Consider the following 23,863-nt stretch of genomic DNA (forward strand, 5'->3'; position numbering starts at 1 on the left):
ACAGAGAACAGGATGTGCTGGGGACCAAAACCAGGACAGGTCATGGGACACATGAATCCTGAGCACTGCAGTTAAAACCCTGCTAGTGGACAGAGGGGCTCACCTGCTCTGGGCTAACACCTTACAGGGGAGAGGGCCAAGAAAGGTGTTTATGGCAAGCCTTCTGTCCCAACAGGAGACAGGCAGGAGGCAATGGCCATGACTGGGGATGGTATGGATGGAACGTCCACCCGGTCAAACACAATCAATGGTGATGTCTGTTTTTTTCCTACCAAAGTATTCCAAGCACGTAAAACCCATTTTGTCAACCTGGGCATGTCTGTGATGCTGCAGGGAATGCCATCGGGGACACTCTGCCAAGGGGAACGAGAGCACAGGCAGATGGAGCAGCAGTTGGGGGCCTGGTGCCCTCTCTTTAGTTTTAAACTCAGCCCTGTTTGTGGTGTTTAGTATTGTTATTTAGCCATTCGTGTATTTATGCTTTTAGAACAAGGGTGGGGGGCATCCTGTGGTGCAGCTTTGAGACCCAGATTCTGGCATCATCATAGAATAGGCATCAAAGGATGTTTGGTAAGATGAGGCCAAGGAAGAGACAAAATCATTTGGAAGGCTTTGGGAGAGGGAGTAATGTGGAAGACACATTACCCACACCTGGACGTTCATTAGCCACTCCCTAGACCGCAGGCCTCTCAGTAGCAGGAGCCTCTACTGGCCATGTTGGAATACAGTACCCACCCCAAGAATGGGCAGTTGTCCTGCTCCAGACCTGGGAGGTCCTGAGGCTGCCACCCTCCACAGTAGAGTCTAGGAGTGAGAAACTTGTTCCCAAAGCGAACATGAGCGTCATGCAGCATTCCATGATGTGGCTATAAAATCCTCTAGCCAGGAGCCGACTCTGACCCCTAATGCCACAGCACCAAGACCACACACCTTGATGTCCCACTGCCTCGGCTGGTTCAGATCAGCCAGAAAGGCCAAGCACTGGACAAAGTGGGACCCATCATCACCAGGTGTATTGGGGGAAGGGGAGGGAAGAGCGGGAGGCAACATCCCAAGTGCTTCCCACTGGGAGTAGCCTCTGCAACATGCTGAGAGCTCAGGAGGAACAGGGAGGTCATGGGGCTCCTCCAGCAAAGATAAGCTCCAAGGCTGCTTGGATGTCCCCTCCAGTGGCCTGCAGGGCCCGTAAGCTCAGCTCGTCATCCTGGATGCCCATGTCACGCAACTGCTGTAGCTGCGGCTGCCACTGGCTCTGTGAAAAGACAGGGCAAGCACAACAATACACGCGTTAGTTGGGCTCCTGATGAAGACTCACCGAGGTCAATGTTTTCAGGAGAGTAAGGAATACGAGAGGCCCACAGCAAAGCTACAGATGTTCAGGGCCATGGAATGGGGCTTCAAGGAGACTGAAGGATAGTCTTGAGAGTAAACAGGGCAAAATCCAAATTTTACAAGGAAAAAAAATCAAAAGAGAAAGTACAATTCAAAAAATTACTCTTTGTTTTATTACACACACAAAAATTGGAATGGGGGGTAAATTTTAAAAATAGTTTTGAGCCACACATGATGGTACATACATTTAATTCCAGAACTAGGGGACTCAAAACATGGCATCTCTAATTCAGGCACAGCCTGAGTTACAAAGAGAGGCTGCTCAAAAAAACTGGTTTTGTTCTTATATATACTTTTTGTTTGTTTGTTTGTTTTTCAAGCAGGGTCTTGCTCTCACCCAGGCAAAGCTGGAATTCACTATGTATTCTCAGGCTGGCCTCGAACTCACAGCGATCCTTCTACCTCTGCTTCCAGAGTGCTAGTAATAAAGGCGTGTGCTACCACGCCCAGCTGCTCTTACATGTTTTTTTTTTCTTGTTGTTGTTGTTCATTTTTATTTATTTATTTGAAAGTAACAGACAGAAAAAGGCAGATAGAGAGAAAATGGGCATGCCAGGGCCTCCAGCCACTGCAAACAAACTCCAGATGCGTACAACCCCTTGTGCATCTGGCTAACATGGGTCCTGGGGAATTGAGCCTCGAACAGGGGTCCTTAGCTTTCACAGGCAAGTGCTTAACCACTAAGCCATCTCTCCAGCCCTCTTACATGTTTTTTTTTTTTAAATATTTTTATTTACTTATTTGAGAGGCAGAGAGGAAAAAAAGGGGGGTGGATAGAGAATGGGCACACCAGGGCCACTAGTCCCTGCAAACGAACTCCAGACACATGCACCAACTTGTACATTGGCTTTATGTGGGTCCTGGGGAATTGAACCTGGGTCCTTTGGCTTTGGCTTTGCCAGCAAGCACCTTAACCACTAAGCCATCTCTCCATTCCTATTCTAACAATTTTGAGATAGGATCTCATGTAGCCTAGGCTGACTTCAGTCAGATTCACTATGTAGCAAAGGATGGCCTTGAACTTCTGTACCTCTTGTTTCCCCCTCCCAAGTACTGGGATTACAGGTGTGTACCACCACACCCAGCTTTTAAAAGTTTTTTTTTTTTTTGTTTTGTTTGTTTGTTTGTTTTAACATCAGAGGCAGTGAAAAGTGTTTGTACTACTTCCCACCCCATCCCAGATAATCAGTTTTATTTCCTTTGATAAAGCCACGCATTGTGGCAGACACCTTTAAATCCCAGCACTCAGGAAGCAGAAGTAGGAGGATCACTGTGAGTCCGAGGCCAGCCTAGGGCTACATGGTGAATTACAGGTCAGCCTGGGCTAGGGTGAGACCCTATTTGGGAACAACAACAAAAAAAAAAACCATAATCATGTACTTTACCTGTTTCTTATATCCCTGTTCTACATCTACCACTACCCTAATATTTACTCTTAAAAAAAAAAATTTAGCCTGGAGGAACTGTCAGGCTAGTAGGCAAATAATTTTGCTTTTCCATTTTGAGAATCTTGCTAATGTAGATCAACTACCCTCAAGCCCGTGATACTCCTGACAGCCTCCTGAGTGCCAGGCTCACAGATGTGCACCACCATGCCCAACAACAAAGAACTTCTTAGTACGTATGTAGTATCTCAGCCCAGAAAAATATTACTTACTTACTTGCAAGTAGAGAGAAAATAGGAGAGGGAAGGAGAGGGAGAGACAGAAAGAAAGGGAATATGAATAGGCACCCCAGGGCCTCCTGCTGCTGGAAACAAACTCCACATGCATGTGCCACTTTGTGGGTACTGGGGACTCAAACCCAAGTCATCAGGCTTTGCAAGCAAGCACCTTTAACTACTGAGTCACCTCTCCAGCCCCCACGACTGTTCGTAAATGTACTAAAACTAGGTGACTTCCAATCATGCCCTGACAAACAACGCTGCAGTGACTCTGTACAACTGTATTTTCTGCACGCACACGCACCTATCTCTAGGACAACTTCTGAGAACTGAGATGGCTAGTAAGACGCAGGTTAACTAGCCATCTGCACTTCCTTTTCAGTGAATAGTTTACTCATATCCTTTGCTCACATGTCTAGGGAGTTATTGGTCTTAAATTTCTAGAACTGCTATATATTGGGAAGATCATGCCCTTTGTGTGAAACTTTCCTTAGATTTTGTTGATTTTGAGGGTTTTGTTTGCCAAGCAGAATTTTTCACTTTCACAAACTCAAAATTTTGACTCTTACTAATTAACTCTGAACTTTGAGTTTCCGTTATAAAAGGCCTTTTCTACTGCAAGGATTAAAGAAAGTCACCCACACTATCTCCTAGTACCTTCCTAGTAGCTTTCCTGATACATGGGAGAGAAATGCACAGCTTAGGGAAAACAGCGTGTTCACATGTGGGAAGGCGGCCCTGGAGAAGAAACGCAGAGGCGGCAGCAGGCAGGGCGAGCCGACGAAGGTGGAGAAAAGCATCACCTAGGATTCACTGTAGTGCCAGGGAGAGCCCGCAGGGAAGCCTGGAGCTGCAAAGCCTATGAGCACACAGCTAGCCACGGAAGACTGATGTGCAGAGAACACAACCTGTCCACATGACAGGTACCTTTCCTCCTCACTGCCCACGAGGGCCACACGGTAGTGACAACTATGTAGGCTTGAACCCTGCCTTCCCTTCGTGGCTCTGTGACCGGGAATGACGTTCCCGCCACAATTACTGTGAGTGATGGGAACAGACAGTTCATGAAAGCACGAGCTAAATGGCTGATACTTAAAATCTTCCATTTGGCTGCAAGAGTGACCTTTCCCCTCCTTCAAGCCTCCCAAGGGTCCCTAGAAACTGCTGGAACAAGTTTAATACCCTGAGTTTGGCATTCCAGGCCACCCCACACTCATACTGTTTCTCTGATCCCCTCTCAGGATATCCTGGACTGTGACACCACATTCCAGCCAGGTCGTGTTGGGCATGTCGCACATACCTCCATACCTTGCTTGATCAGGTGCTAGCCTGCTCCGGGAAATTATTCCCTCCCTACTACAAACACCCCTTTCCTGCCTGGCTACCCTAACTGATTCTATAACAACAGTCGAACAGCCCTTCCTCAGACAAGGTTTGCCTGACTTAGGCAGTTGGACTTCCTGCTATGAGGCGCCCTGCGTGCCTGGTGCCCTCCATGGCAGAGATGAAGATCGGCTCAGAGCCTGGATCTACAGCAACTGAGGTCAGGCCCAGGATACTCATATTCACTGCTCAGTCAAGCGGGGAGCACTGACTTGAACAGTCAGAGGAGTCAGGAAATGGACACTGGGGGCAGAAATCCACTGGCCCAGGAACAACTTCCCTTACGAGAACGCTGCTCACCTGTCACTGCCATTCATTCCCCCTGTTGTTACTTGAGTGACGCATGCTAGTGGAAAGGAGGCCCAGTATGCACAAAACAACAAGGAGGCCACTCGGAAACCTGAAAGTAGGAAGACTCACCTGAAGGCTGGGCTGCCCAGAGGCCTGCAGGGCATGCTGGAGGGCTTGGCTGAAGAGATCATTGGTGATGGGGGTCCCCGACTGGACACCAGAGGACATTGGTGAGGTCCCTGAAGAATGGCCCTGGATTCAAATAAGCAGTTAGTGGTGTCCTCAGAACCATCTCAATCTCACAACAGATGTTCACTGCTGCCATGTCACCCTACAATGTTCCTGGGGTACCTAACTACTGTCTCCCAACAGGGGCTAGCCAAGAGACTATCACACTATGTTACAAGGTACCTAGAAGCAATCTATGTGAACAAGAAAGGTTCTATTCTCTTCTACTCTGGTGAAATGGACTCCTGAGGCACAGACTAGGACCCCGGAAGTAGAAAAGATAGCCTTGGAAGCTAGACTAACTCACTGTCAAGAATACTTGAGAAGCCGGGCGTAGTGGCGCACGCCTTTAATCCCAGCACTCGGGAGGCAGAGGTAGGAGGATCGCAGAGAGTTCAAGGCCACCCTGAGACTACAGAGTTAATTCCAGGTCAGCCTGGACCAGAGTGAGACCCTACCTCGAAAAACCAAAAAAAAGAATATTTGAAATGATGACGCTTAGTCTCTACTGGGGATAATGAAGGAACCCATCAGGCCTGTGCTAAACAATGGATTTCAGAACCCTGAAGACAAGCACAACAAAGGGGCGACCATCTGAAGTGCAGTAAGAAATCCCTACCAGGGATTTGGGGTTTAACTCAAACCACATCTAGCACCAGGATCAGCAAAGGCAAAACTATTCTAAGCAAAGCATGGTGGCAGATGCCTTTAGTCTCAGCACTCAAGAAACTGAGATATGAGAATCACTGCGAGTTCAAGTCCAGCCTGGGGCTACAGACTGAGTTCCAGGTCAGCCTCTGCTTAGGCTACAGCGAGACCCTGCCTGACAGATCTAATCTACCACAGGAAGCTCCTCCCTTAGGGGCCCCTAATGCTCCCAGTCCTCTCTCCATACCTGAGTACCAGGGGTTGGTGTGTGAGAGCTGCTCTCTGGAGTGCTGGCCAGGGCCAGGGCAGTGGCCAGCTCACTCTGGGTGATGGGCCGGGGCCCAGCGGCTCCACTGTACCCCAGGGAGGCGGGGCGGGAGCTAGATGTACTGCTAGAGGGCGTGGACCGGGTGCTCTGGAGGAGACAGGAGACCAGAATCAGGTAAGTGGCACTGTAACACTGCAAAAGAACCATACCCCTCCCTACACAGTTCCCAGAGAGACTTCCTAAGCTCCCATACTGCAAAAGGAATATAGGAAAGGAATAGAAGGACATGGGCATGGTCGTGGCCTCCAAAGGCCCCCTATGGCCACCTCTTCACTTTGGGAATGCCAGGTGCTAAGGAGAGCCGGTTCCCAGCACCATCTTCCCCAAGGGGCAGACGGCCAGGCCACTTACTGGGTGAAAGTCATCCTCATCATCCGAGAGTCCTTCAAACAGGAAGCCACCTGGAAGAGGGTGAACAGATTTCAGGAGGAAGAACAGAAAGACACAGGCGCAGCTCCAGATCCCAGCTCAAGTTACTCTCCAAATTCACATCTCATCTCTCCCCTTGGAAAATTACAGGACAGATGCACTTCCTGACTCAAACTGAGAGTTCCCAAGGAACGCCCTCTGCCAACACTATACATAGCTGCTGAGTAAAGCAAATCCCTGGGCCACTACCAGCTCCTGAGAGGTCTATGCTGCATTCTGCTGGGCCTCACCTGGCATATCTCGCATATCCCGCATGTCCCGGTATGAACTGGAAGGCATGCTCCGGGAAGAGGAGTCAGCTCCTGGCATCGGGGTGCTACCTGCTACCGAGTGCAGAACCAGAATGATGGCATTGACTAGGGCGGGGTGAGCAGGCACCAATCTAGAACAGGGGCAGGGAGAAACCCAAAAGTGACCAAGAAAAGGTCACCTCTTGTCTACAACAATCTGGGTGTCCTGTTACAATACAGCAATTTGTGCCTACCCTTAAAAAGCTTTAGTCTTCTGGGTTGGAGAGATGGCTTAGTGGTTAAGGTGCTTGCCTGCAAAGCCTAAAGACACAGGTTTGGTTCCCCAGAACCCATATAAGCTAGATGCACATAGTGGAACATGCATCTGGAGTTCGTATGCAGTGGCTGGAGGCCCTGGCATGCCCACCCTCCCTCTCTCTCTGTAAGTAAAAATATTTTTAAAAATATGTAAATTTTTAGTCTTCAGCATTTCTTTGTTTGTTTTACATTTATTGAGAGAGGGATGAGGGAAAAGGATGGCTGTACCAGGGCCTTCAGCTGCTATAAACAAACTCTAGATGCATGTGCCACATTGTGTATCTGGCTTACGTGGGTCCTGGGGAACTAGACCTGGGTCTTTTGGCTTTGCAGGCAAACACCTTAACTACTAAGCCATCTCTCCATCCTGTTTTTGTTGTTTATTAATTAGGGTCTCACTATGTAGCCCTGGCTGGCCTGGAACTCATTAGGTAGACCACAATCCTCCTGCCTCACCTCCTGAGTGCTAGGATTACAGGTGTGTGCCAGCTCCTCATTCCACATCCTTTGCCAGGAAGTTTAACCTCCTGCTCATCTGTCCACAGCAAGGTACTCAATCTCTGGGATCTACTGATATCTATTCCCTTCGCCTCAGGCAAGACATTATGGGAAATGAAGTGTGCAGTCTGATAGGCTCAAGGGTTGAGTTGGTCCAGACAGTACATTAGGCACCTTTTGACAGCTCCCTTCTCTTCCCTAGGGCAGGGAATGTTTCTTCACTTGCAAATAAGGGACCACAATATATTGTCCTTTCAGTGCTAACATTTCATGGAAATACGTACCTAAGTCTCACTTCCCTAGCTTAAAATCCTTCAAAAGCTCCCTCGTCTATTGAATGAAATTTGAGCTGTACTTGGCATACAGAACCCTCTCCTACAGCACGCTGCTGTATCCCAACACTCTTCATATGCCCTTGCCCTTGGGTTTTGCCATTCCCCAAGTAGCCTTTGCTAGTCTTTACCTCCCGGTAAATACAGAAAGCAGAGTGGGACTAGGGATGTGACTCAATGGGTAGAGTACCTGAGTTACATACATGAAGCCCTGACTTTGGTCCCTAGCACTACACAACAGGGTGTTGTAGTCTGTGGTGGTCTGATTCAGGTGTCCCCCATAAACGTAGGTGTTCTGAATGCTAGATTCCCAGCCGATGGAGATTTGGGAATTAACGTCTCCTGGAGGGAGTGTATTGTTGGGGGCGGGCTTATGGGTGTTATAGCCAGTGTCTCCTTGCCAGTGTTTGGCACACTCTCCTGTTGTTATTGTCCACCTTAAATTGGTAATGTCCACCCTTTGCTCATGTCATCATTTTCCCCTGCCACTGTGGAGCTCCCCCTCGAGCCTGTAAGCCAAAATAAACCTTTTCCCCACAAGCTGCTCTTGGTCAGGTAATTTCTATGAGCAATGCGAACCTGACTGCAACATAGTCCAAACCTGTAATTCCAGTACCCTGGAGGTAGGGGCAGGAAAATCCTCAGCTACATAGTAAGTTCAAGGCCAACCTGAGCTTCGTGAGACTGCTGCAAAAAGAAAACAAGGGGCGGGGGCACTGGAGAGATGGCACAGCACTTAGAGGCACTTGCTTATAAAGCCTTTTGGTTCAGGTAGTCCAATTCCCACCAGACACACAAAACAGCGCATGCATCACCTGCAGTGGCTAGAGGCCCTGGGGCACCCATTGTGTCAGTCACTTCTCTTTTGCAGAAAAATAAATAAAAATATTTTTAAAAAGGAAGAGGAAAAAACAGAAAGCAGACCCAGTGACAGAATGAGCAGAGGCGCCAAGAGCAGAAGCCATGACAACAGCTTCCTGGCCTGGCCACGGGAGAACTAAGGCACCCTCTACTACGATGGCTGTACTTACGTATCCAACATGTTGGGATCAGCAAAGACAGAGAACAAGTCCTTGTCCTGGAGAACCCCTGAAAGAGAACAGGGCCCCCTGAGAGAGTGGCGACCTGGCCAGATCCAGGAGGGCGGCATCAGATCGCAGCACAGCAGGGACGCAGCGTCCCAATGGCAGCAGCATAACCCAGGCACTGGCCAGCCCATTCCAGGGGGGATGTTCCCCAGGGCCCCACATCCTCCTACACTTCAGCCACACATCAAGCACTGACACACAGGTGTCTTTCCCTCCTATCTCTAGATTCTTCCTTTATACTTATCAAGATGCACAAGAAGTGTTCCCCCACTACAGTAATTTGAGCTAACTGTTGACCTCACTTGGCATCCTCCTAACCTCATTCATGATTTATGACAGTCCATTACCACTGTGGAGGGTGGAGTGATCACAGTGGCTGGGGCATGTGAAACACATCCTGATTATGCGCCCACTCCGCCCCGAAACAGATTCTTCCGAAGATGGTCAGACGCTTGACAGTCACTGTCTTCTGGCCTCTCCTTTTCCAACAGCTTCTATTTCCTCAAATTCTTTCTTTCTTTTTTAATGCTTTTTAAAAGATTTATTTTTATTTATTTATTAGAGACAGGCAGAGAGAGAGAGAACGGGCGCACCAGGGCCTCCAGCCACTGCAAATAAACTCCAGACACATGCACCTCCTTGTGCACCTGGCTTACGTAGAACCTGGAGAATCAAACCTAGGTCCTCAGGCTTCACAGGCATGCACCTTAACCACTAAGCCATCTCTCCAACCCTCAAATTCTTTCTTGTACTTACCCAGAGCAATGGGGTCACTGCTGAGACCTGGGGTGGCCACGATAATTTGATCCAGAGACTCCTTATTGCTGAGCATCTTGAAGACCTGCAGGAGAAATAGGGCGGGCTGAGCATGCCTGCTAGCTTCTCACGTTCATCAAAGGCCCACATTCTCCTGAAGAACCTCCACCCTCTGAGCGCTCACACAGACATTGCCAGTGAAACAACAGTTTCCCAGACCCAGAAGAGCCTTTTTGCTGACACCAAAAAGGAAACAAAAAGAAAAAAAGGCAGCAAGCCCACAATAACCTCCAATCTCTGTAATCCTTTCCCCCACCCATAGCTCTAATATTTCCAAAATAAAAACTCTCATTACAAGCCTAATAACATGGGGTATTCTAGGTCTCCAAAGCCCTTTTCAATCTCTAGACAATTACTATTTCATACTTGTACATGTTAGGAAGTTCACAGCTGCATTAATTCTACCTGTCAATTCCCCTAGAGAAAGACATCAGCCAATTTCTCCAGTGAGGAAACCCATGCTGAGGGGTGACACGCAGCCAGCTAAAAGTCAAGATCAAGGCCCATCAGAAAGACCTTTTGGCTGTCACCATATTCAGTCCATGAGGCCAGTCTGAGAAGAGGTTGTATAACTACCATTAGAGGAAATCAACAACCAATGCCTGGATGAAACAGGCTCTTTGGGGAAAGATAGGACTCTACCAAGGCGCATAGACATGGCAAATACTCCCAAAGGAACTCTTAGTTACCATGGCAACAGTCTTCCACAGCCTCCACTGTAACTCTACACCACTGCCAGGGTTCAAACCCTCTCCTATAGCCCTAGCTCATACTCACCGCTTCCCTGTAGGAGGAGCTGCTGTGCAGGGCCGTGTGCAGCACCCGGAACTCTCTCAGGGCAGCCACTTTGTCCACAGGTTCTGGAGGACAAGGCACTCAGTTACCCTATAGTCCAGACCCTGTCCTTAACACAGATGTGGCAACGCAATTTCAGCATATGCCTAGGCATAACCTGATCTATATAGTCCCTTCCCTCATTTGACAGAGAAAGAGGGAGAGAGTGAGAGAATGGGTACGCCAGGCCCTCCAGCCACTGCAAACAAACTTCAGACACATGTGCCCCCTTGTGCATCTGGCTAATGTGGGTCCTGGGGAATCGAACCTGGGTCCTTTGGCTTTGCAGGCAAACAATGCCTTAACCACTAAGCAATCTCTCCAGCCCTCAGCCCCCCTTGTCACCTTCTAAGAATGTGAGCACCACTAAGAAAACCTCATTTGTTCCACATATGAAAATTGCACACTTGGGGCTGGAAAGATGGCTCAGTGACTAAACAAGCATGAGAATCCAGAGTTCAGTCCCTAGTACCAGGCATGTACATGCCTGTAATGCCAACACTGAGTGGAGTGACGACAAACTTCAGGTTCAGTGATAAACTCTGTAAATAAAAGTAGAACAATAAAGAAAGGCACCTGGGAATCCAGGCGTGGTGGTGCACACCTTTAATCCCAGCACTAGGAGGCAGAGGTAGGAGGACTACCATGAGTTGAAGGCCACTCTGAGGCTACATAACGAATTCCAGGTCAGCCTGAGCTAGATGGAGACTCTACCTCAAAAAACCGGGGGGAGGGGAGAGGGGGAAGGCACCTGGGTTCTTTCCTAGCCTCTGAACACACACATATACCACCATACCACACCAACACACACCCACATGCACACACCTAAACTCTCTCTGAAGCATCTTCAGTACATGAATCAATTCAAGTTCCAGCAGAGGGGAATCCTGTTACATGAAAGAGGCTGCTTTAATCAACATTCCACTATAGGAACTCGAGATTTCTCACATTTAAAAAGGAAGAATGGAGCCAGACAGATGGCTTAGAGGTTAAGGCACTTCCCTGTAAAGCCTAAGGACTCATGTTCGACTCTCCAGGTCCCATATAAGCCAGACGCACAGTGATGCAAGCACGCAAGGTCACACATGTACACAAGGGGGCACATGTGTCTGGAGTTTGATTGTAGTGGCTGGAGGCCCTGGCATGCCTTTTCTCTCCCCCACCTCTCTCTCTCACATTAAAAAAAAAAAAAAAAAAAAAAGGCAAGTCTGTTGGGATTGCCTCAAAATAATAATAATAAAGACAACAGTTGTGGTGCTACACGCCTTTAATCCCAGCACTTGAGAGGCAGAGGTAGGTTCCAGGTCAACCTGAGACAGAGCGAGACCCTACCTTTAAAAAACCAAAACATAAATTAACTAAATAACAAAAAGAATGTGGACTCTTCTTCAGGGACTGAAAGTGTTCCTCAATCCATCTTAACAAAACAGTTAATACTGACTGACACAATGTTAAGAGAAATAAACAGAACATAATGCTGGATGTGCATGCTCCGGTAAAACCATATAAATCATGTGAGTCTGCATATGGCCCAAGGCTAGAAGGAACAAGAGGGAAAAAGGCAATCATTTAGGACACAGCTCTGTAATATTATTTTGATTCATGAAAAAATAAAATAGTAGCCGGGAGTGGTGGCGCACACCTTTAGTCCCAGTACTATGGGAGGCAGAGGTAAGAGGATCACACTGAGTTCAAGGCCACCCTGAGACTACATAGTGAATTCGAGGTCAGCCTGGGCTAGAGCAAAACCCTACCTGGAATCACCCCCCCCCAAAAAAAAAATAGTAGAATGGGGCTGGATAGAGTGTACCCTGCAGCAGGTGTAAAGCCCTAGGTCTGATCCTCAGTATTGAGACACACACACCATACACATACACAGGCGAAGAAAACACACAGTACTTCAAATTTTCATCACATGCCAAACAGCCAAGTGTTTACTGGACTCAAAACTCCTTTTTTCTCTTTGGACACTATGATTCATATATATGGGAAATTTAGCAATTGTCACAGTTGCACTTGGTTACCATACTATCTAGTATATCATCCTATTTCATGAGGTGGGGGTGGGGGAGGGGAGCAAACTTTCTGAGTAACAGAAAGGGGAACAAGCAGGAAGTTCACCCTGGGCCACACTTTTTAAAGCACAAGCAAAGTGAACTCAAGCCCTGGAGCTCACTGTGGTAGACATGTTCTCACAGCCCTAATCACAAGGGCTATCTCCTTGGAAAAAGTTACCTCAAGTAAATTATTTAACATACTTATTCAACAAACTGAACTAAGCCTTAACCTTGTACTTTGGGCAAATCACAAGAATGTGAAAAATAAGAATCCCTGCCACCAGAACACTTGGACCAGTACGAGAAATGAGACTAGATCCAACACACAAACAGAAAATTACAGTATCACACTGAGGACCTGAGCAGAGACATGAATACTAGTGAGGGCGCTGGCCATCACCGAGAGGCAAGGCTAGACCCAGCTGCCTCCCAAAGACCATCCAAGAGGGGAACTAAAGGTACAAGAGGTTTACTGACGGAAGCTCTTCCATGCCTAAGTGACACATAGGCAAAGGCATGTGTGACAGTTTGAATGGATGGCCCCCAACTGATTCAGGAGTTTTATTAAAGCTTGTAACTTGGTGTCACTGTGGGTGGACACTAGGGTCCAGCCTTAAGGTGTGTGTGTGTGGGGGGGTGGACCCCGAATTCCAACCTAAAGATATGCAAAGTGCCCGAGTTCTGCCTGGGTTCCCTGTGATTTAGCTGCTGGGTTTTTGCTCTTGCTTTTGGTGGTATTCTTTTTTCTTTTCTTTTTTTTTTTTTTCTGCCATTATGAAACTTCCCCTGGATCTGTAAGCGTCAAATGAATGCCACTTCTCCCATAAACTGCACTTGGTTTGGAGGTTCATCCCAGGATGTGACTCTGACTACAAAAGCATGAGAGAGTAAGAAAGGGGTGCCTTAAAGGAATACTGGGGGTTGCTTTTGTGGCTGGAGCTCAAAACACACTTCCCTGCTAAAAGAAGATGTTTGGTTGGGAATGTGGCTCGAGGGTAGAATGTTTGCCAGGCATGTAGGGGCCCTAGGTTGGACCTTCAGCACTGCCCCAAAATAAATAAATAACATTAAGCTGGGTGGGGTGGCACAAGCCTATAATCCTAGCACTTTGGAAGTACAGTCCTAGGCCAGTCCAGATATGACAGCAAGTCTCTGCCTCAAGTAAAATAATAAAATAAAGTGAGCTAGTTATGGAAACAATAACCAGTCAGGGAGCTCACCAAAGTGGTCCAGGTGCGAGACAAGACTGGCAGGCTCTCTCCTACACACTCTAGATCTACAGGGAGGACAACGTCAGCGCCAACTTGAGTTGTGTGCCGCAACTTTTCTTTTCCTTTTTTCTTTCTTTCTTTTTTTTTTTTTGGTTTTCAGGTAGGGTTTCCCTCTAGCCCAGGCTGAGCCGAAATTCACTATGTAGTCTCAGGAGGGCCCTGAACTCAGAGCAATCCTCCTACCTCAGCCTCCTGAGTTCTGGGTTTTGAAGCAAACACCATCATGGCCGGCTGCTACTGTTTCTATGAAGACCAGGTAGGCCTCCAATGGACAACCCTCCTCCTCAGCCATAGGAGCACACTTACCTCCTCTTGGAAGACTGCTGAAAGAGGGAATATCTTAAGTACGGCCATAAAACAATTTCTTTTCAGATATCAAATTTATTTTCACCTTCCAATAAAAAGCCCATCTGTGGGACTAGAGAGATGGCTCAGAGGTTAAGGTGCTTGTCTACAAATTCTAAGGAGTCAGGTTCATTTTCCTAGTACCCATGTAAAGCCAGAAGCACAAGGTGGCACAAGCATCTGGACTTTCTTTGCAATGACTACACACACACACACACACACACACACACACTCTCTCTCTCTCTCTCTCTCTCTCCTCTCTCTCTCTCTCTCCTCTCTCCCTCTCCCTCTCCCTCTCCCTCTCCCTCTCCCTCTCCCTCTCCCTCTCCCTCTCCCTCTCCCTCTCCCTCTCCCTCTCCCTCTCCCTCTCCCTCTCCCTCTCCCTCTCCCTCTCCCTCTCCCTCTCTCTCTGCCTCTCTCATTCATAAAAGTAAACAAAGGTCCATTTGTTTCACAAATAAATCTCCACCCAGGTGTGATGGCACACACTTTTGTTTTGTTTTGTGTTTTTGGTTTTTCGAGGTAGGGTCTTGCTCTAGCTCAGGCTGACCTGGAAGAATTCACTATGTAATCTCAGGGTGGCCTTGAACTCACAGTGATCCTCCTACCTCTGCCTCCCGAGTGCTGGGATTAAAGGCGTGCGCCACCGTGCCCGGCTTGGCATACACTTTTAATCTCAGTACTTGGGAGGCCAAGTGAGTTCAGGCCTAAGACTACATACTAAATTCCAGGTCAACCAGGGCACTAGAGCAAGAACCTACCTCCAAAAAAGGGTGGGGATGGAGAGATGGCTTAGTAGTTAAGCGCTTGCCTGTGAAGCCTAAGGACCCCAGTTCGAGATGCTATTCCCCAGGATCCACATAAGCCAGATGCACAAGGTGGCACATGCATCTGGAGTTCGTTTGTAGTGGCTGGAGGCCCTGGTGTACCCATTCTCTCTCTCTGTCGCTCGCAAATAAATAAATAAAAACAAAAAGGGCTGGGAGATGGCTTATCAGTTGAGGCACTTGCCTGCAATGCCAAAGGACCTACGTTCAATTCCCCAGGGCCCATGTAAGCCAGATGCACAAGGGAGCACATGCATCTGGAGTTTGTTTGCAGTGGCTGGAGGCCCTGGCATGCCCTCCCTCTCCCAGCCTCAAATAATAAAAATAAAATGTTTTTTAAAAATCTCTAGGCTGTGCTCGCTTCGGCAGCACATATACTAAAAAAAAAAAAAAAAAAAATCTCTAGACAGCCGGGCATGGTGGCGCACGCTTTTAACCCCAGCATTCGAGAGGCAGAGGTAGGAAGATCGCCATGAGTTCAAGGCCACCCTGAGACTCCATAGTGAATTCCAGGTCAGCCTGGGCTAGAGTGAGACCCTACCTCGGAAAACAAAACAACAACCAAAAAAAATCTCTAGACAGATCCCTGAAAATAAATGACCTCTAAATACCCTAAGCATAGGAGAGATGGCTTAGCAGTCAAATGCTTGCCAGCAAAGCCAAAGGACCAAGTACCCACTTAAAGCCAGATGCACAAGGTGGGGCATTCATCTAGAGTTCACTGGCAATAGTTACAGGCCGTGGTGTGGCCCATTCTCTCTCTAGCTATCTGCCTCTCTCTCAAATAAATACCTAGTTCCTGTTCATACCTCAGTTCTTGAATTTATTTATCTTTCTTTCTTTCTAACCTCCAAGGTAGGGTCTCATTCTAGCCCACACTCACCAGGAACATACTCTGTAGTCCCAGGCTGACCTGGGGTATGCACCCCCACTCTTTTTCGTGTGTGTATGTCTTCGTTTTTAAGTAAGTGACTTTGAACCAATGCTTTTCCAATCCTTCGTCTATAAAATGCTAGCACTTTTATCTACCCTGCAGGGCCACTGCCCTGATTAAGATAGTCAAGCCAGACATAGTGGCCTTTAATTCCAGAACGTGGGAGGCAGAGGTAGGAGGATCACTGTGAGTTCGAGGCCACCCTGAGACTCCATAGTGAATTTCAGGTCAGCCTGAGCTAGAGACCCTACCTTGAGGGGGGAAAAAAGGTATTCAAGAGGAAAAAAAAGCCTAACTCACAGAAACCATAAATGTTCCTTTCTGTCAATGTCTTCTGGCTAGAGCAGAGAGGCAGAGCTGTGTCTGAATGAATCTCAACAAACTGGGCTCAGTGCTCAGTCATTCAGGAGAAGGCACAGTGCAGGGAACTGTGGGGCATCTCTGTTAGAGGATATTATAAAGGACACAGGACTTGGGCTTGTGTTGAATGATTCTGGAGAAAACAGAGCTTTGCTCTGGAGTCAACACATCAGGAAGTAGGGACAATCTTATGACTAGATCTCTTATTGAGAAGGCCAACTACAGCAAGGTGAATGCTGTAGTTGGTTAAAAAAAAAGGCAGCAGCCACTCTTATTAGCCACAGTAGAGGGATATGTGCTCACTTTTGTGGTATGGATAATATGTGGAGTGTCTCTGTTCAGAAATGATAGGGTTCTTGTTTTTGTCTTCATCCATGATGGTCTTAGAATGTCCCTGTGTGATGATGGTGACCTGTGTAAACTGTTCACTTCCACAGTGGGACTCCAAAGGCTAGTTATGAGGACCAAACCAATCCTTGGATATCAGGGGCTGTCTTTCTCTTCCTCACTTCCCATCAGGGTACAAAACAGGATGTTTTTGTCCTTAATGTTTAGAATTAAATAAAGGGTAGATTTTAAGCTGATATCTAGTCACAGCAATAACAAACACTATAAAAATATGTCACACTGCTATTTTAGCAAAGCTAATCTCTTTGGCATAACTTAGTTTCAGCGCTGGGGAAGCTTTTAAAACACAAAATTTAAATTGTGATTTCAAGCAGTACTTGCTATTAATAAACCAAAAAGGCTTTAAATGGTTTGAATATTTTCTTGAAGAGCTACTTTAATGCTTTTGGACTATTTTCTAGAAAATAAATGACCAATTCAGAAGGAGGTAGCTGATTCAAATCACCACCTAAGGCAGTTTGTGAGAAGATTTACACATAAGAGAACAAACTACAGCATGTAAATTTTCTAGCCTTTTCTAATGAGCTCAACAATCCTAATTAAGGGACATAAAGCTTACTAAAAAACAGTTCATATAGGGCTGGAGAGATGGCTTAGCGGTTAAGCGCTTGCCTGTGAAGCCTAAGGACCCCGGTTCGAGGCTCGGTTCCCCAGGTCCCACGTTAGCCAGATGCACAAGGGGGCGCACGCGTCTGGAGTTCGTTTGCAGTGGATGGAGGCCCTGATGTGCCCATTCTCTCTCTCTCCCTCTATCTGTCTTTCTCTCTGTGTCTGTCGCTCTCAAATAAATAAATAAATAATTTAAAAAAAAAGTTCATATAAAGAGTTTAAACAAATCTATACTCTACTCCATTAATAATCAGTGAGGGATGAACTTACAAAATAAATTTTTTAGAGAAATAAATTTGTTAGTGGTATTGGCAGTAAGAAAGTCCCAGCTGAATTGCTTTTCCATGTGATCTAAAGCAGTCAGTAATATAATAGCACCCATAACCATCTCAGTAAATCACCCGCTCTGATCCACTCAAGCTTATGGCTCAAGACTCTTCCCCTGGAGATATTAAGAAGCTCCGCCCATGTGACTAAGAATAAACCCTCACTCACCGGGTTTCTGATCTGGTTCAGGCCAAGATTTTCGGAGAACATGGACTGTGGACCCAGGCTGAATGCCATAGAAGTCAAGGGTCTGGTCATCTTTTAGCTTCCGACCACAGTAGATGAGATCTGAAAAACAACTGCCTACTTATAATTTGTTTCCCCAGATTATTTAGACAATTGCTATCCCGAGACTTATTTTGAAGAATGATACATGCTTTAAAAGCTATTCCCAAGCTGGGGAGATGGATTAGTGGGTAAGAATGCTGGCCACTCAAGCATGAGGGCCTGATGTACTCTGAGTACAATTTCCCATCACCCACATAAGCAGGTGGGTGTGGTCATGCACACCTATAACCCCAGTCCTGTGAGGAGTGAAGACTGGAAAATCACTGGGGCTCAATGAACAGCCAGTCTGAAAATGGAAGCTCTGGATTCAATGATAGACTCCATCTCAAGGAAGCACACAGATGATAGACAGAGGAAGACACCTAACATTCTTTTCTGGTCTCCACAGGGCCCATGCATCTTCACACATGCACATGTGCAAACACACACGCATACACAAGTATACACCAGCCCCTTTCCTCCCATACACACAATGATACTCTCCATCAAGGCACAGGGGCACACATCTAAAATCCCAGCTATTTGGGAGGATGAAGCAGAAGGATTACAAGTTTGAGGCCAGCCTGGAGAATTTACCAAGGCCCTAATTCAGCATTTTTAAAAAAAATATACTCCATTTATTTATTTAATACAGAGAAAGAGGCAGAGAGAAAGAGAAAGAGAAAGAGAAAGAGAAAGAGAAAGAGAAAGAGAAAGAGAAAGAGAAAGAGAAAGAGAAAGAGAGAGGGAGGGAATGGGCATGCCAGGGCCTTCAGCCAATGCAAACGAACTCCAGATGCATGTGCCTCCTTGTGCATCTGGCTTATGTGGGTCCTGGAGAATCAAATGGGGATCCTTTGGCTTTGCAGGCAAATGTCTCAACCGCTAAGCCATCTCTCCAGCCCAAATTCAGCATTTTTTTAAAAAGGGCTGGGGCTGTAGCTCAGCAGTAGAACACTTCCTTAGCAATGAGCAAGGCCCTGGGTTCAATCCCCAACACTAACGGAAGAAAAAAAAAAAAAAGGTTCTTCTTGTTAAGAAATACGTTTTAGCCAGGCATGGTGTGCACGCCTTTAATCCCAGCACTCGGGAGGCAGTGGTAGGAGGATTGCTGCGAGTTTGAGACCACCCTGAGACTACATAGTGAATTCCACTTCATCCTGGGCTACAGCAAGATCCTACCGTGAGAAAAAAAAATTAACAATGACTTATCAAGTACAAGCCCTTAAATATAACAAGCTGGAGAGATGGCTCAGCTGCAATAGGTACTTGCTTGCAAAGCAGGTCAACCTGGGTTCAATTCCCCAGTACCCAAGTAAAGCCAAATGTACACAGTGGAACATGTGTCTGGAGGTTGTTTGCAATGACAAGAGGCCCTGGTGTACCCATACACACACACACACACACACACACACACACACACGCACGCACACACGGGCGCACTCTCTCAAAATAAAAAAATATTAAAAGGATGGATGGATGGATGGAAGAAAGGAAAGGAAAGGGAAGGGAAGGAAGGAGAGAGTAAATTTACAGAAGGGTTTTATATTTACAGTATACATTTTTTTTCAAGGTAGGGTCTCACTGTAGCCCAGGCTGACCTGGAATTCATTTTGTAGTCTCAGGGTGGCTCGAACTCTTAGCAATCCTCCTACCTCTGCCTCCCAAGTGCTGGGATTAAAGGCGTGCACCACCCCGCCCAGCCCTACAGTATAATTATATTACTCCTTAATTCTTCTGTCATCACTAGGCACACTTGCCAATTTCATGTCATGCCTTCCCTTTAACTAGCCAGGGGTATCCAACCTTTTAGTTTCTCTGGGACACAGTGAATGAAAAATTGTCTTTGACCACACATTAAATACATGAGATACCCCCGCAAGTAAGCCGAGCATCCTTCCTTAAGACTTAAGGGATGTCTCGAGGAGCCTTGTCTGATCAATAACTCCTTCCCAAGCCCACATCAAATTCTGGTGCTTTCAGAAAAAAATACTTCAACAATATCAATAGTTAAAGAACATTGTAATGTGTTCAGTGTAACACATGACTGAGATGGCAACCAACAATTTTATCATATAGTTTGCATTACCACTCACACAACACTCCCCTCTCTGGCCACAAATCACAAGCCTTAATTTACTCTTGTAATTCCAGAAATATCCTCTCCCCTTCCCCCACACCCCACCAAAGAGATCAGCATAGCAACTCCATCCCAGCCCACAGACTCACCAATCAGCTCAGGGTCTGGAACAGACTCCTGGAGTTTGCCAGCAATAAGCTGCTTCAGGAAAGAAATGCTGTAGCCCCCTAGTGAATACTCTCCTAGTTCTGTCTCTGGCAACTGAAGAATCGACTTGGGGGCAAGTGGCTGGTCAGCCAGCTTCACCGCCAGATGCCAGTCTGAGAGAGACATCCTCTCTCTTTCGCGCTCTCTCTTTCTCCCTGTAAAAGAACAAGGTTTTCATTACGTTCATGAACTCACAGTTGGGCCCACCATTAATGAATGCTGGCGAAGCTCATTAGGCCTCCACCCCTCTCTGAGGATTATGCTGACCATTAATGGTTGCTGGGGAAGGAGGGAGGAGACATTTTCTTCCATGGTACAACCACCAGTGAGCTGAAAGTGCTCTGGTAAATTACTCCCCACCCATGCTTAGACAAGCAATCCTTTGTGGGGGGGGGGGAGGTTGTTCTGTTGTTGTTGGTTGGTTGGTTGGTTTTTTTCTTTTTGGGTCCAAAGTAGGATCTCGCTGTAGCTGACCTGGAACTCACTGTCCATCCAGGCTGGTCTCAAATTCATGGCGAGCCACCTACTTCAGCCTCCCAAGGGCTAGAATTAATGGTGTTCGTCAACACACCTGGCCACAAGCAAGCTTAATTAAACTTACTGGGTCACAAAAAAAAAAAAAATAAAATAAAATCAGCTGGAGAAAGAAACTTCGGCTCTACCATTCAACCCGTCAGGAATGTTGTGAGGTTCAAGTTGAGATCATCCAACCCTCTCCGTTGGATACACTCCTTATTTCTCATTTTCTTCAATTTTTGCTTAAGCTGTTACAATAGCTTTAGAGTAAGTGTCCTACCTTTCCAACTCTAAGCTCTTTTGTGTGTGTGTGGGGGGGGACTGAGATAGGGTCTTACTCTAATGAACTCACAGTGATCCTCCTACCTCTGCCTCCGGAGCGCTGGAATTAAAGGCACTCGCCACCACACTTGGATGCATGTCCAAGATCTATGTGTCGTCTTAAAACGTAACTGTGACTGGGTATAGTGGCTCCCACCTATAATCCCAGCATTAGGATGGCTGAGTGTCAGGAGGATGAACATGAGAGGCCAGCCTGGGGTTACAGGGTTCTTGGTGAGCCTAGACTAGTCTCAAGGCCTCAAAATTCTGCTCAACTCGTCTTCGGGTGTAAGTTCTCTTCACTTTTTGCTGTTAGAAAATCCCTACCTGGGCTGGAGAGATGGTGTAGCGGTTAAGCGCTTGCCTATGAAGCCTAAGGACCCTGGTTCAAGGCTCAATTCCCCAGGACCCACATAAGCCAGATGCACAAGGAGGCTCACACATCTGGAGTTCATTTGCAGTGGCTGGAGGCCCTGATATGCCCATTCTCTGTCTCTCTCTCTCTGCCTCTTTGTCTGTCGCTCTCAAATAAATAAAAATAAATTTTTTTAAAGGAAGAAAATCCCTACCTACCAAGACCTACAGAAATACACCCTTCTGTGACCTCCTTTATCTCCTACTGGCCATTCGTTCACTAGGGCAAGAGCACTTGACTACTCAATCTCCCTGACCCATGTCCTCAACCCTGGCACAAATGAAGGCCCCAGAAAGTCAGTCTGAAAACAGTGTCTTGGAAGGCAAGCGCGGTCCTTCAGATGGTCGTAACTGATTCCAAAAGCGGCCTTGGGCCGGGCACGGTGACGCACGCTTTTCATCCCAGCATCTGGGAGGTTAAGCGGCAGGAAGATGGTGTCTGCCGAGTTCAAGGCCAGCCTGGGCTAGAGCGAGAACCCCCCACACCTCAAACCAACCAACCAAAGAGAGCTGGGAAGGCTACCCAAGCGACTTCGAGGTAACCTTACAGCTGCGGCCCGGGCACATAGTCTTATCCACATTTTACAGGTGGGAGTCCACGATCAGAAGGGTGAAGCCACACGGCTCAAGGTCATAGATACCTAGTCCGTGGGTCAGGGACACTCGTCTGTTGGCGACCCCGCCCCACCCGTCCCGTGGGACCGGTTACCAAGCCAACAACGCAACCCTCCCCCCCTCGGGGGGGAGCGCTCGCGCGGCCTCACCCGTGCCGCGGAAGGAAGCCGGCCGCAGCGCGCCGCCGGAGGGTAAACGCTCGCTCGGGCCGTCTCGCCGGAAGCCGGAAGCGTCGCGCTGCATGCTGGGACTGCGAGTTTCCGCCGCGGCCCCGGCCCCTGACGGGGAGCCGGCTCTTAAGGTGGTCGGGCGCCAGCACTTCCGGTTCCTGGGAGGCGTGGCTTGTGAATGAATGCTCCCGGCTACAGCGACCCCTGTTCTTCTTTTTTTTTTTTTTCATATTTTAATTTTTTTTTTAATTTATACATTTTTGAGAGGAAAAAGTGAGAGAGTGGGCCAGATAGAGAATGGGCGCTCCAGACGCATGCGCCCCCTCGTGCATCTGGCTTAGGTGGGTACTGGGGAATCGAACAGGGATTCCCTACGCCTTGCAGGCAAACGCCTTAACTGCTAAGCCACCTCTCCAGCCCTTTAAAAAATTTTTATTTTACTTTTAAAAATATTTTATTTTTACCTATTTATTTGAGAGAGAAAAAGAGGCAGACAGAATGGGCACGCCAGGGCCTCTCTAGCCACTTCAGAGAAAGTCCGGGCACATGTGCCACTTTGTGCATCTGGCTTACCTGGGTACTGGGGAATCGAACCTACGTCCTTAGGCTCCACTGGCAAGTGCCTTAACTGCCCATCTTTTCTTTAAATATCTTATTAAATATTTTATTATTTAAGAGAGGCCAGGGCCTCCAGCCACTGCAAAATGAACTCCGGACACTTGTGCTTCTGGATGATGTGGGTACTGGGGACTTGATCCCAGGTTGCTAGGCCTTCCGGGTAAGAGACTTAACTCCTGAGCCATCTCTCTAGCCCCTGTCACCTGTTCTTCTGTCAGACAAACCCCTTGAGTGGAGGTAGGATCACCTGTTGTTAGGTTTTCCTAGAGAGCCTAGAGATAACCGCACTCCCCTTAGACGCATGGAAGGAAAGTCTTGCTTCTGCCAGGCTGAGAGAAAGCTTTGGTCGGTCCTAGGCCTGATGGTGGACCCGAGGTCTACTCCAGCCAGGAGGCTAACCTCCAGAAGTCCCCTTTCCCCAGTGAACAGTGATACTTGGGGGTCCCTCACTGCTTGCCTTCTCCCAGGACCCACCTGGCACTCTGTGACCACGCAACCAACAGGTTAATAGCACAGACATTCATAGAATCTATTGGGGAGGGGAATTTCCACAGAACTCTCCTACAGAAACTGTCCATTTTAGATAGTTGAAAAACTTCTGTGAAATTCAACTGAAATTGTGTTTGCATAGAAGTTAAAATTAAGCCGGGGTGGTGGCACATACCTTTAGTCCCAGAACTTGGGAGGCAGAGATAGGCGAATTGCTGTGAGAAGTCAGCCTTGGACTACATAGTGAATTTCAAGTCAGCCTGAGCTAGAGTGAGACCCTACCTCAAAAAAATAAAATAAAAAATAAAAAAGTTAAAATTAGCCAGAAGTGTGGCTGGGCATGGAGGCACATGCCTTTAATCCCAGTACATGGGAGGCAGAGGTAGGAGGGTTGCTGTGAGTTCCAGGTCTAGGCTAGAGTGAGACTCTACCTTGAAAAAAACAACACACACACAAAACTAGCTAGCATTGAAGATGGGCAACTGATTGGATTCAAGAAATTAGTTGTAAAACTAAAGAAAACAACATCCAGAAAAAGTGAGTATTAGAA

General features: G+C 47.3%; 1 protein-coding gene across 2 annotated transcripts; it reads right to left on the minus strand.

Annotated features, from left to right (window-relative positions):
• Positions 1–994: 994 nt before the first annotated feature.
• On the minus strand, positions 995–22,295 carry Ubl7 (ubiquitin like 7). 2 transcript variants are annotated; one of them, XM_045160906.1, is made up of 11 exons: positions 22,186–22,295; positions 20,113–20,325; positions 17,785–17,904; positions 10,422–10,504; positions 9,585–9,669; positions 8,772–8,829; positions 6,593–6,744; positions 6,285–6,334; positions 5,853–6,020; positions 4,859–4,981; positions 995–1,252 (listed from the first exon to the last, which is right to left on the minus strand). In XM_045160906.1, exons 1-11 carry the CDS (start codon positions 22,277–22,279, stop codon positions 1,115–1,117), a joined length of 1,284 nt encoding a protein of 427 aa, XP_045016841.1. In that variant the 5' UTR covers positions 22,280–22,295; the 3' UTR covers positions 995–1,114. The 2 variants fall into 2 exon arrangements, with proteins under 2 accessions (XP_045016841.1, XP_045016842.1); XM_045160907.1 differs by having other exon boundaries at positions 22,063–22,188.
• Between the last annotated feature and the right edge of the window lie 1,568 nt (positions 22,296–23,863).

This window comes from Jaculus jaculus, chromosome 10 (assembly GCF_020740685.1).
Source record: "Jaculus jaculus isolate mJacJac1 chromosome 10, mJacJac1.mat.Y.cur, whole genome shotgun sequence".
Taxonomy (NCBI): Eukaryota; Metazoa; Chordata; class Mammalia; order Rodentia; family Dipodidae; genus Jaculus; species Jaculus jaculus.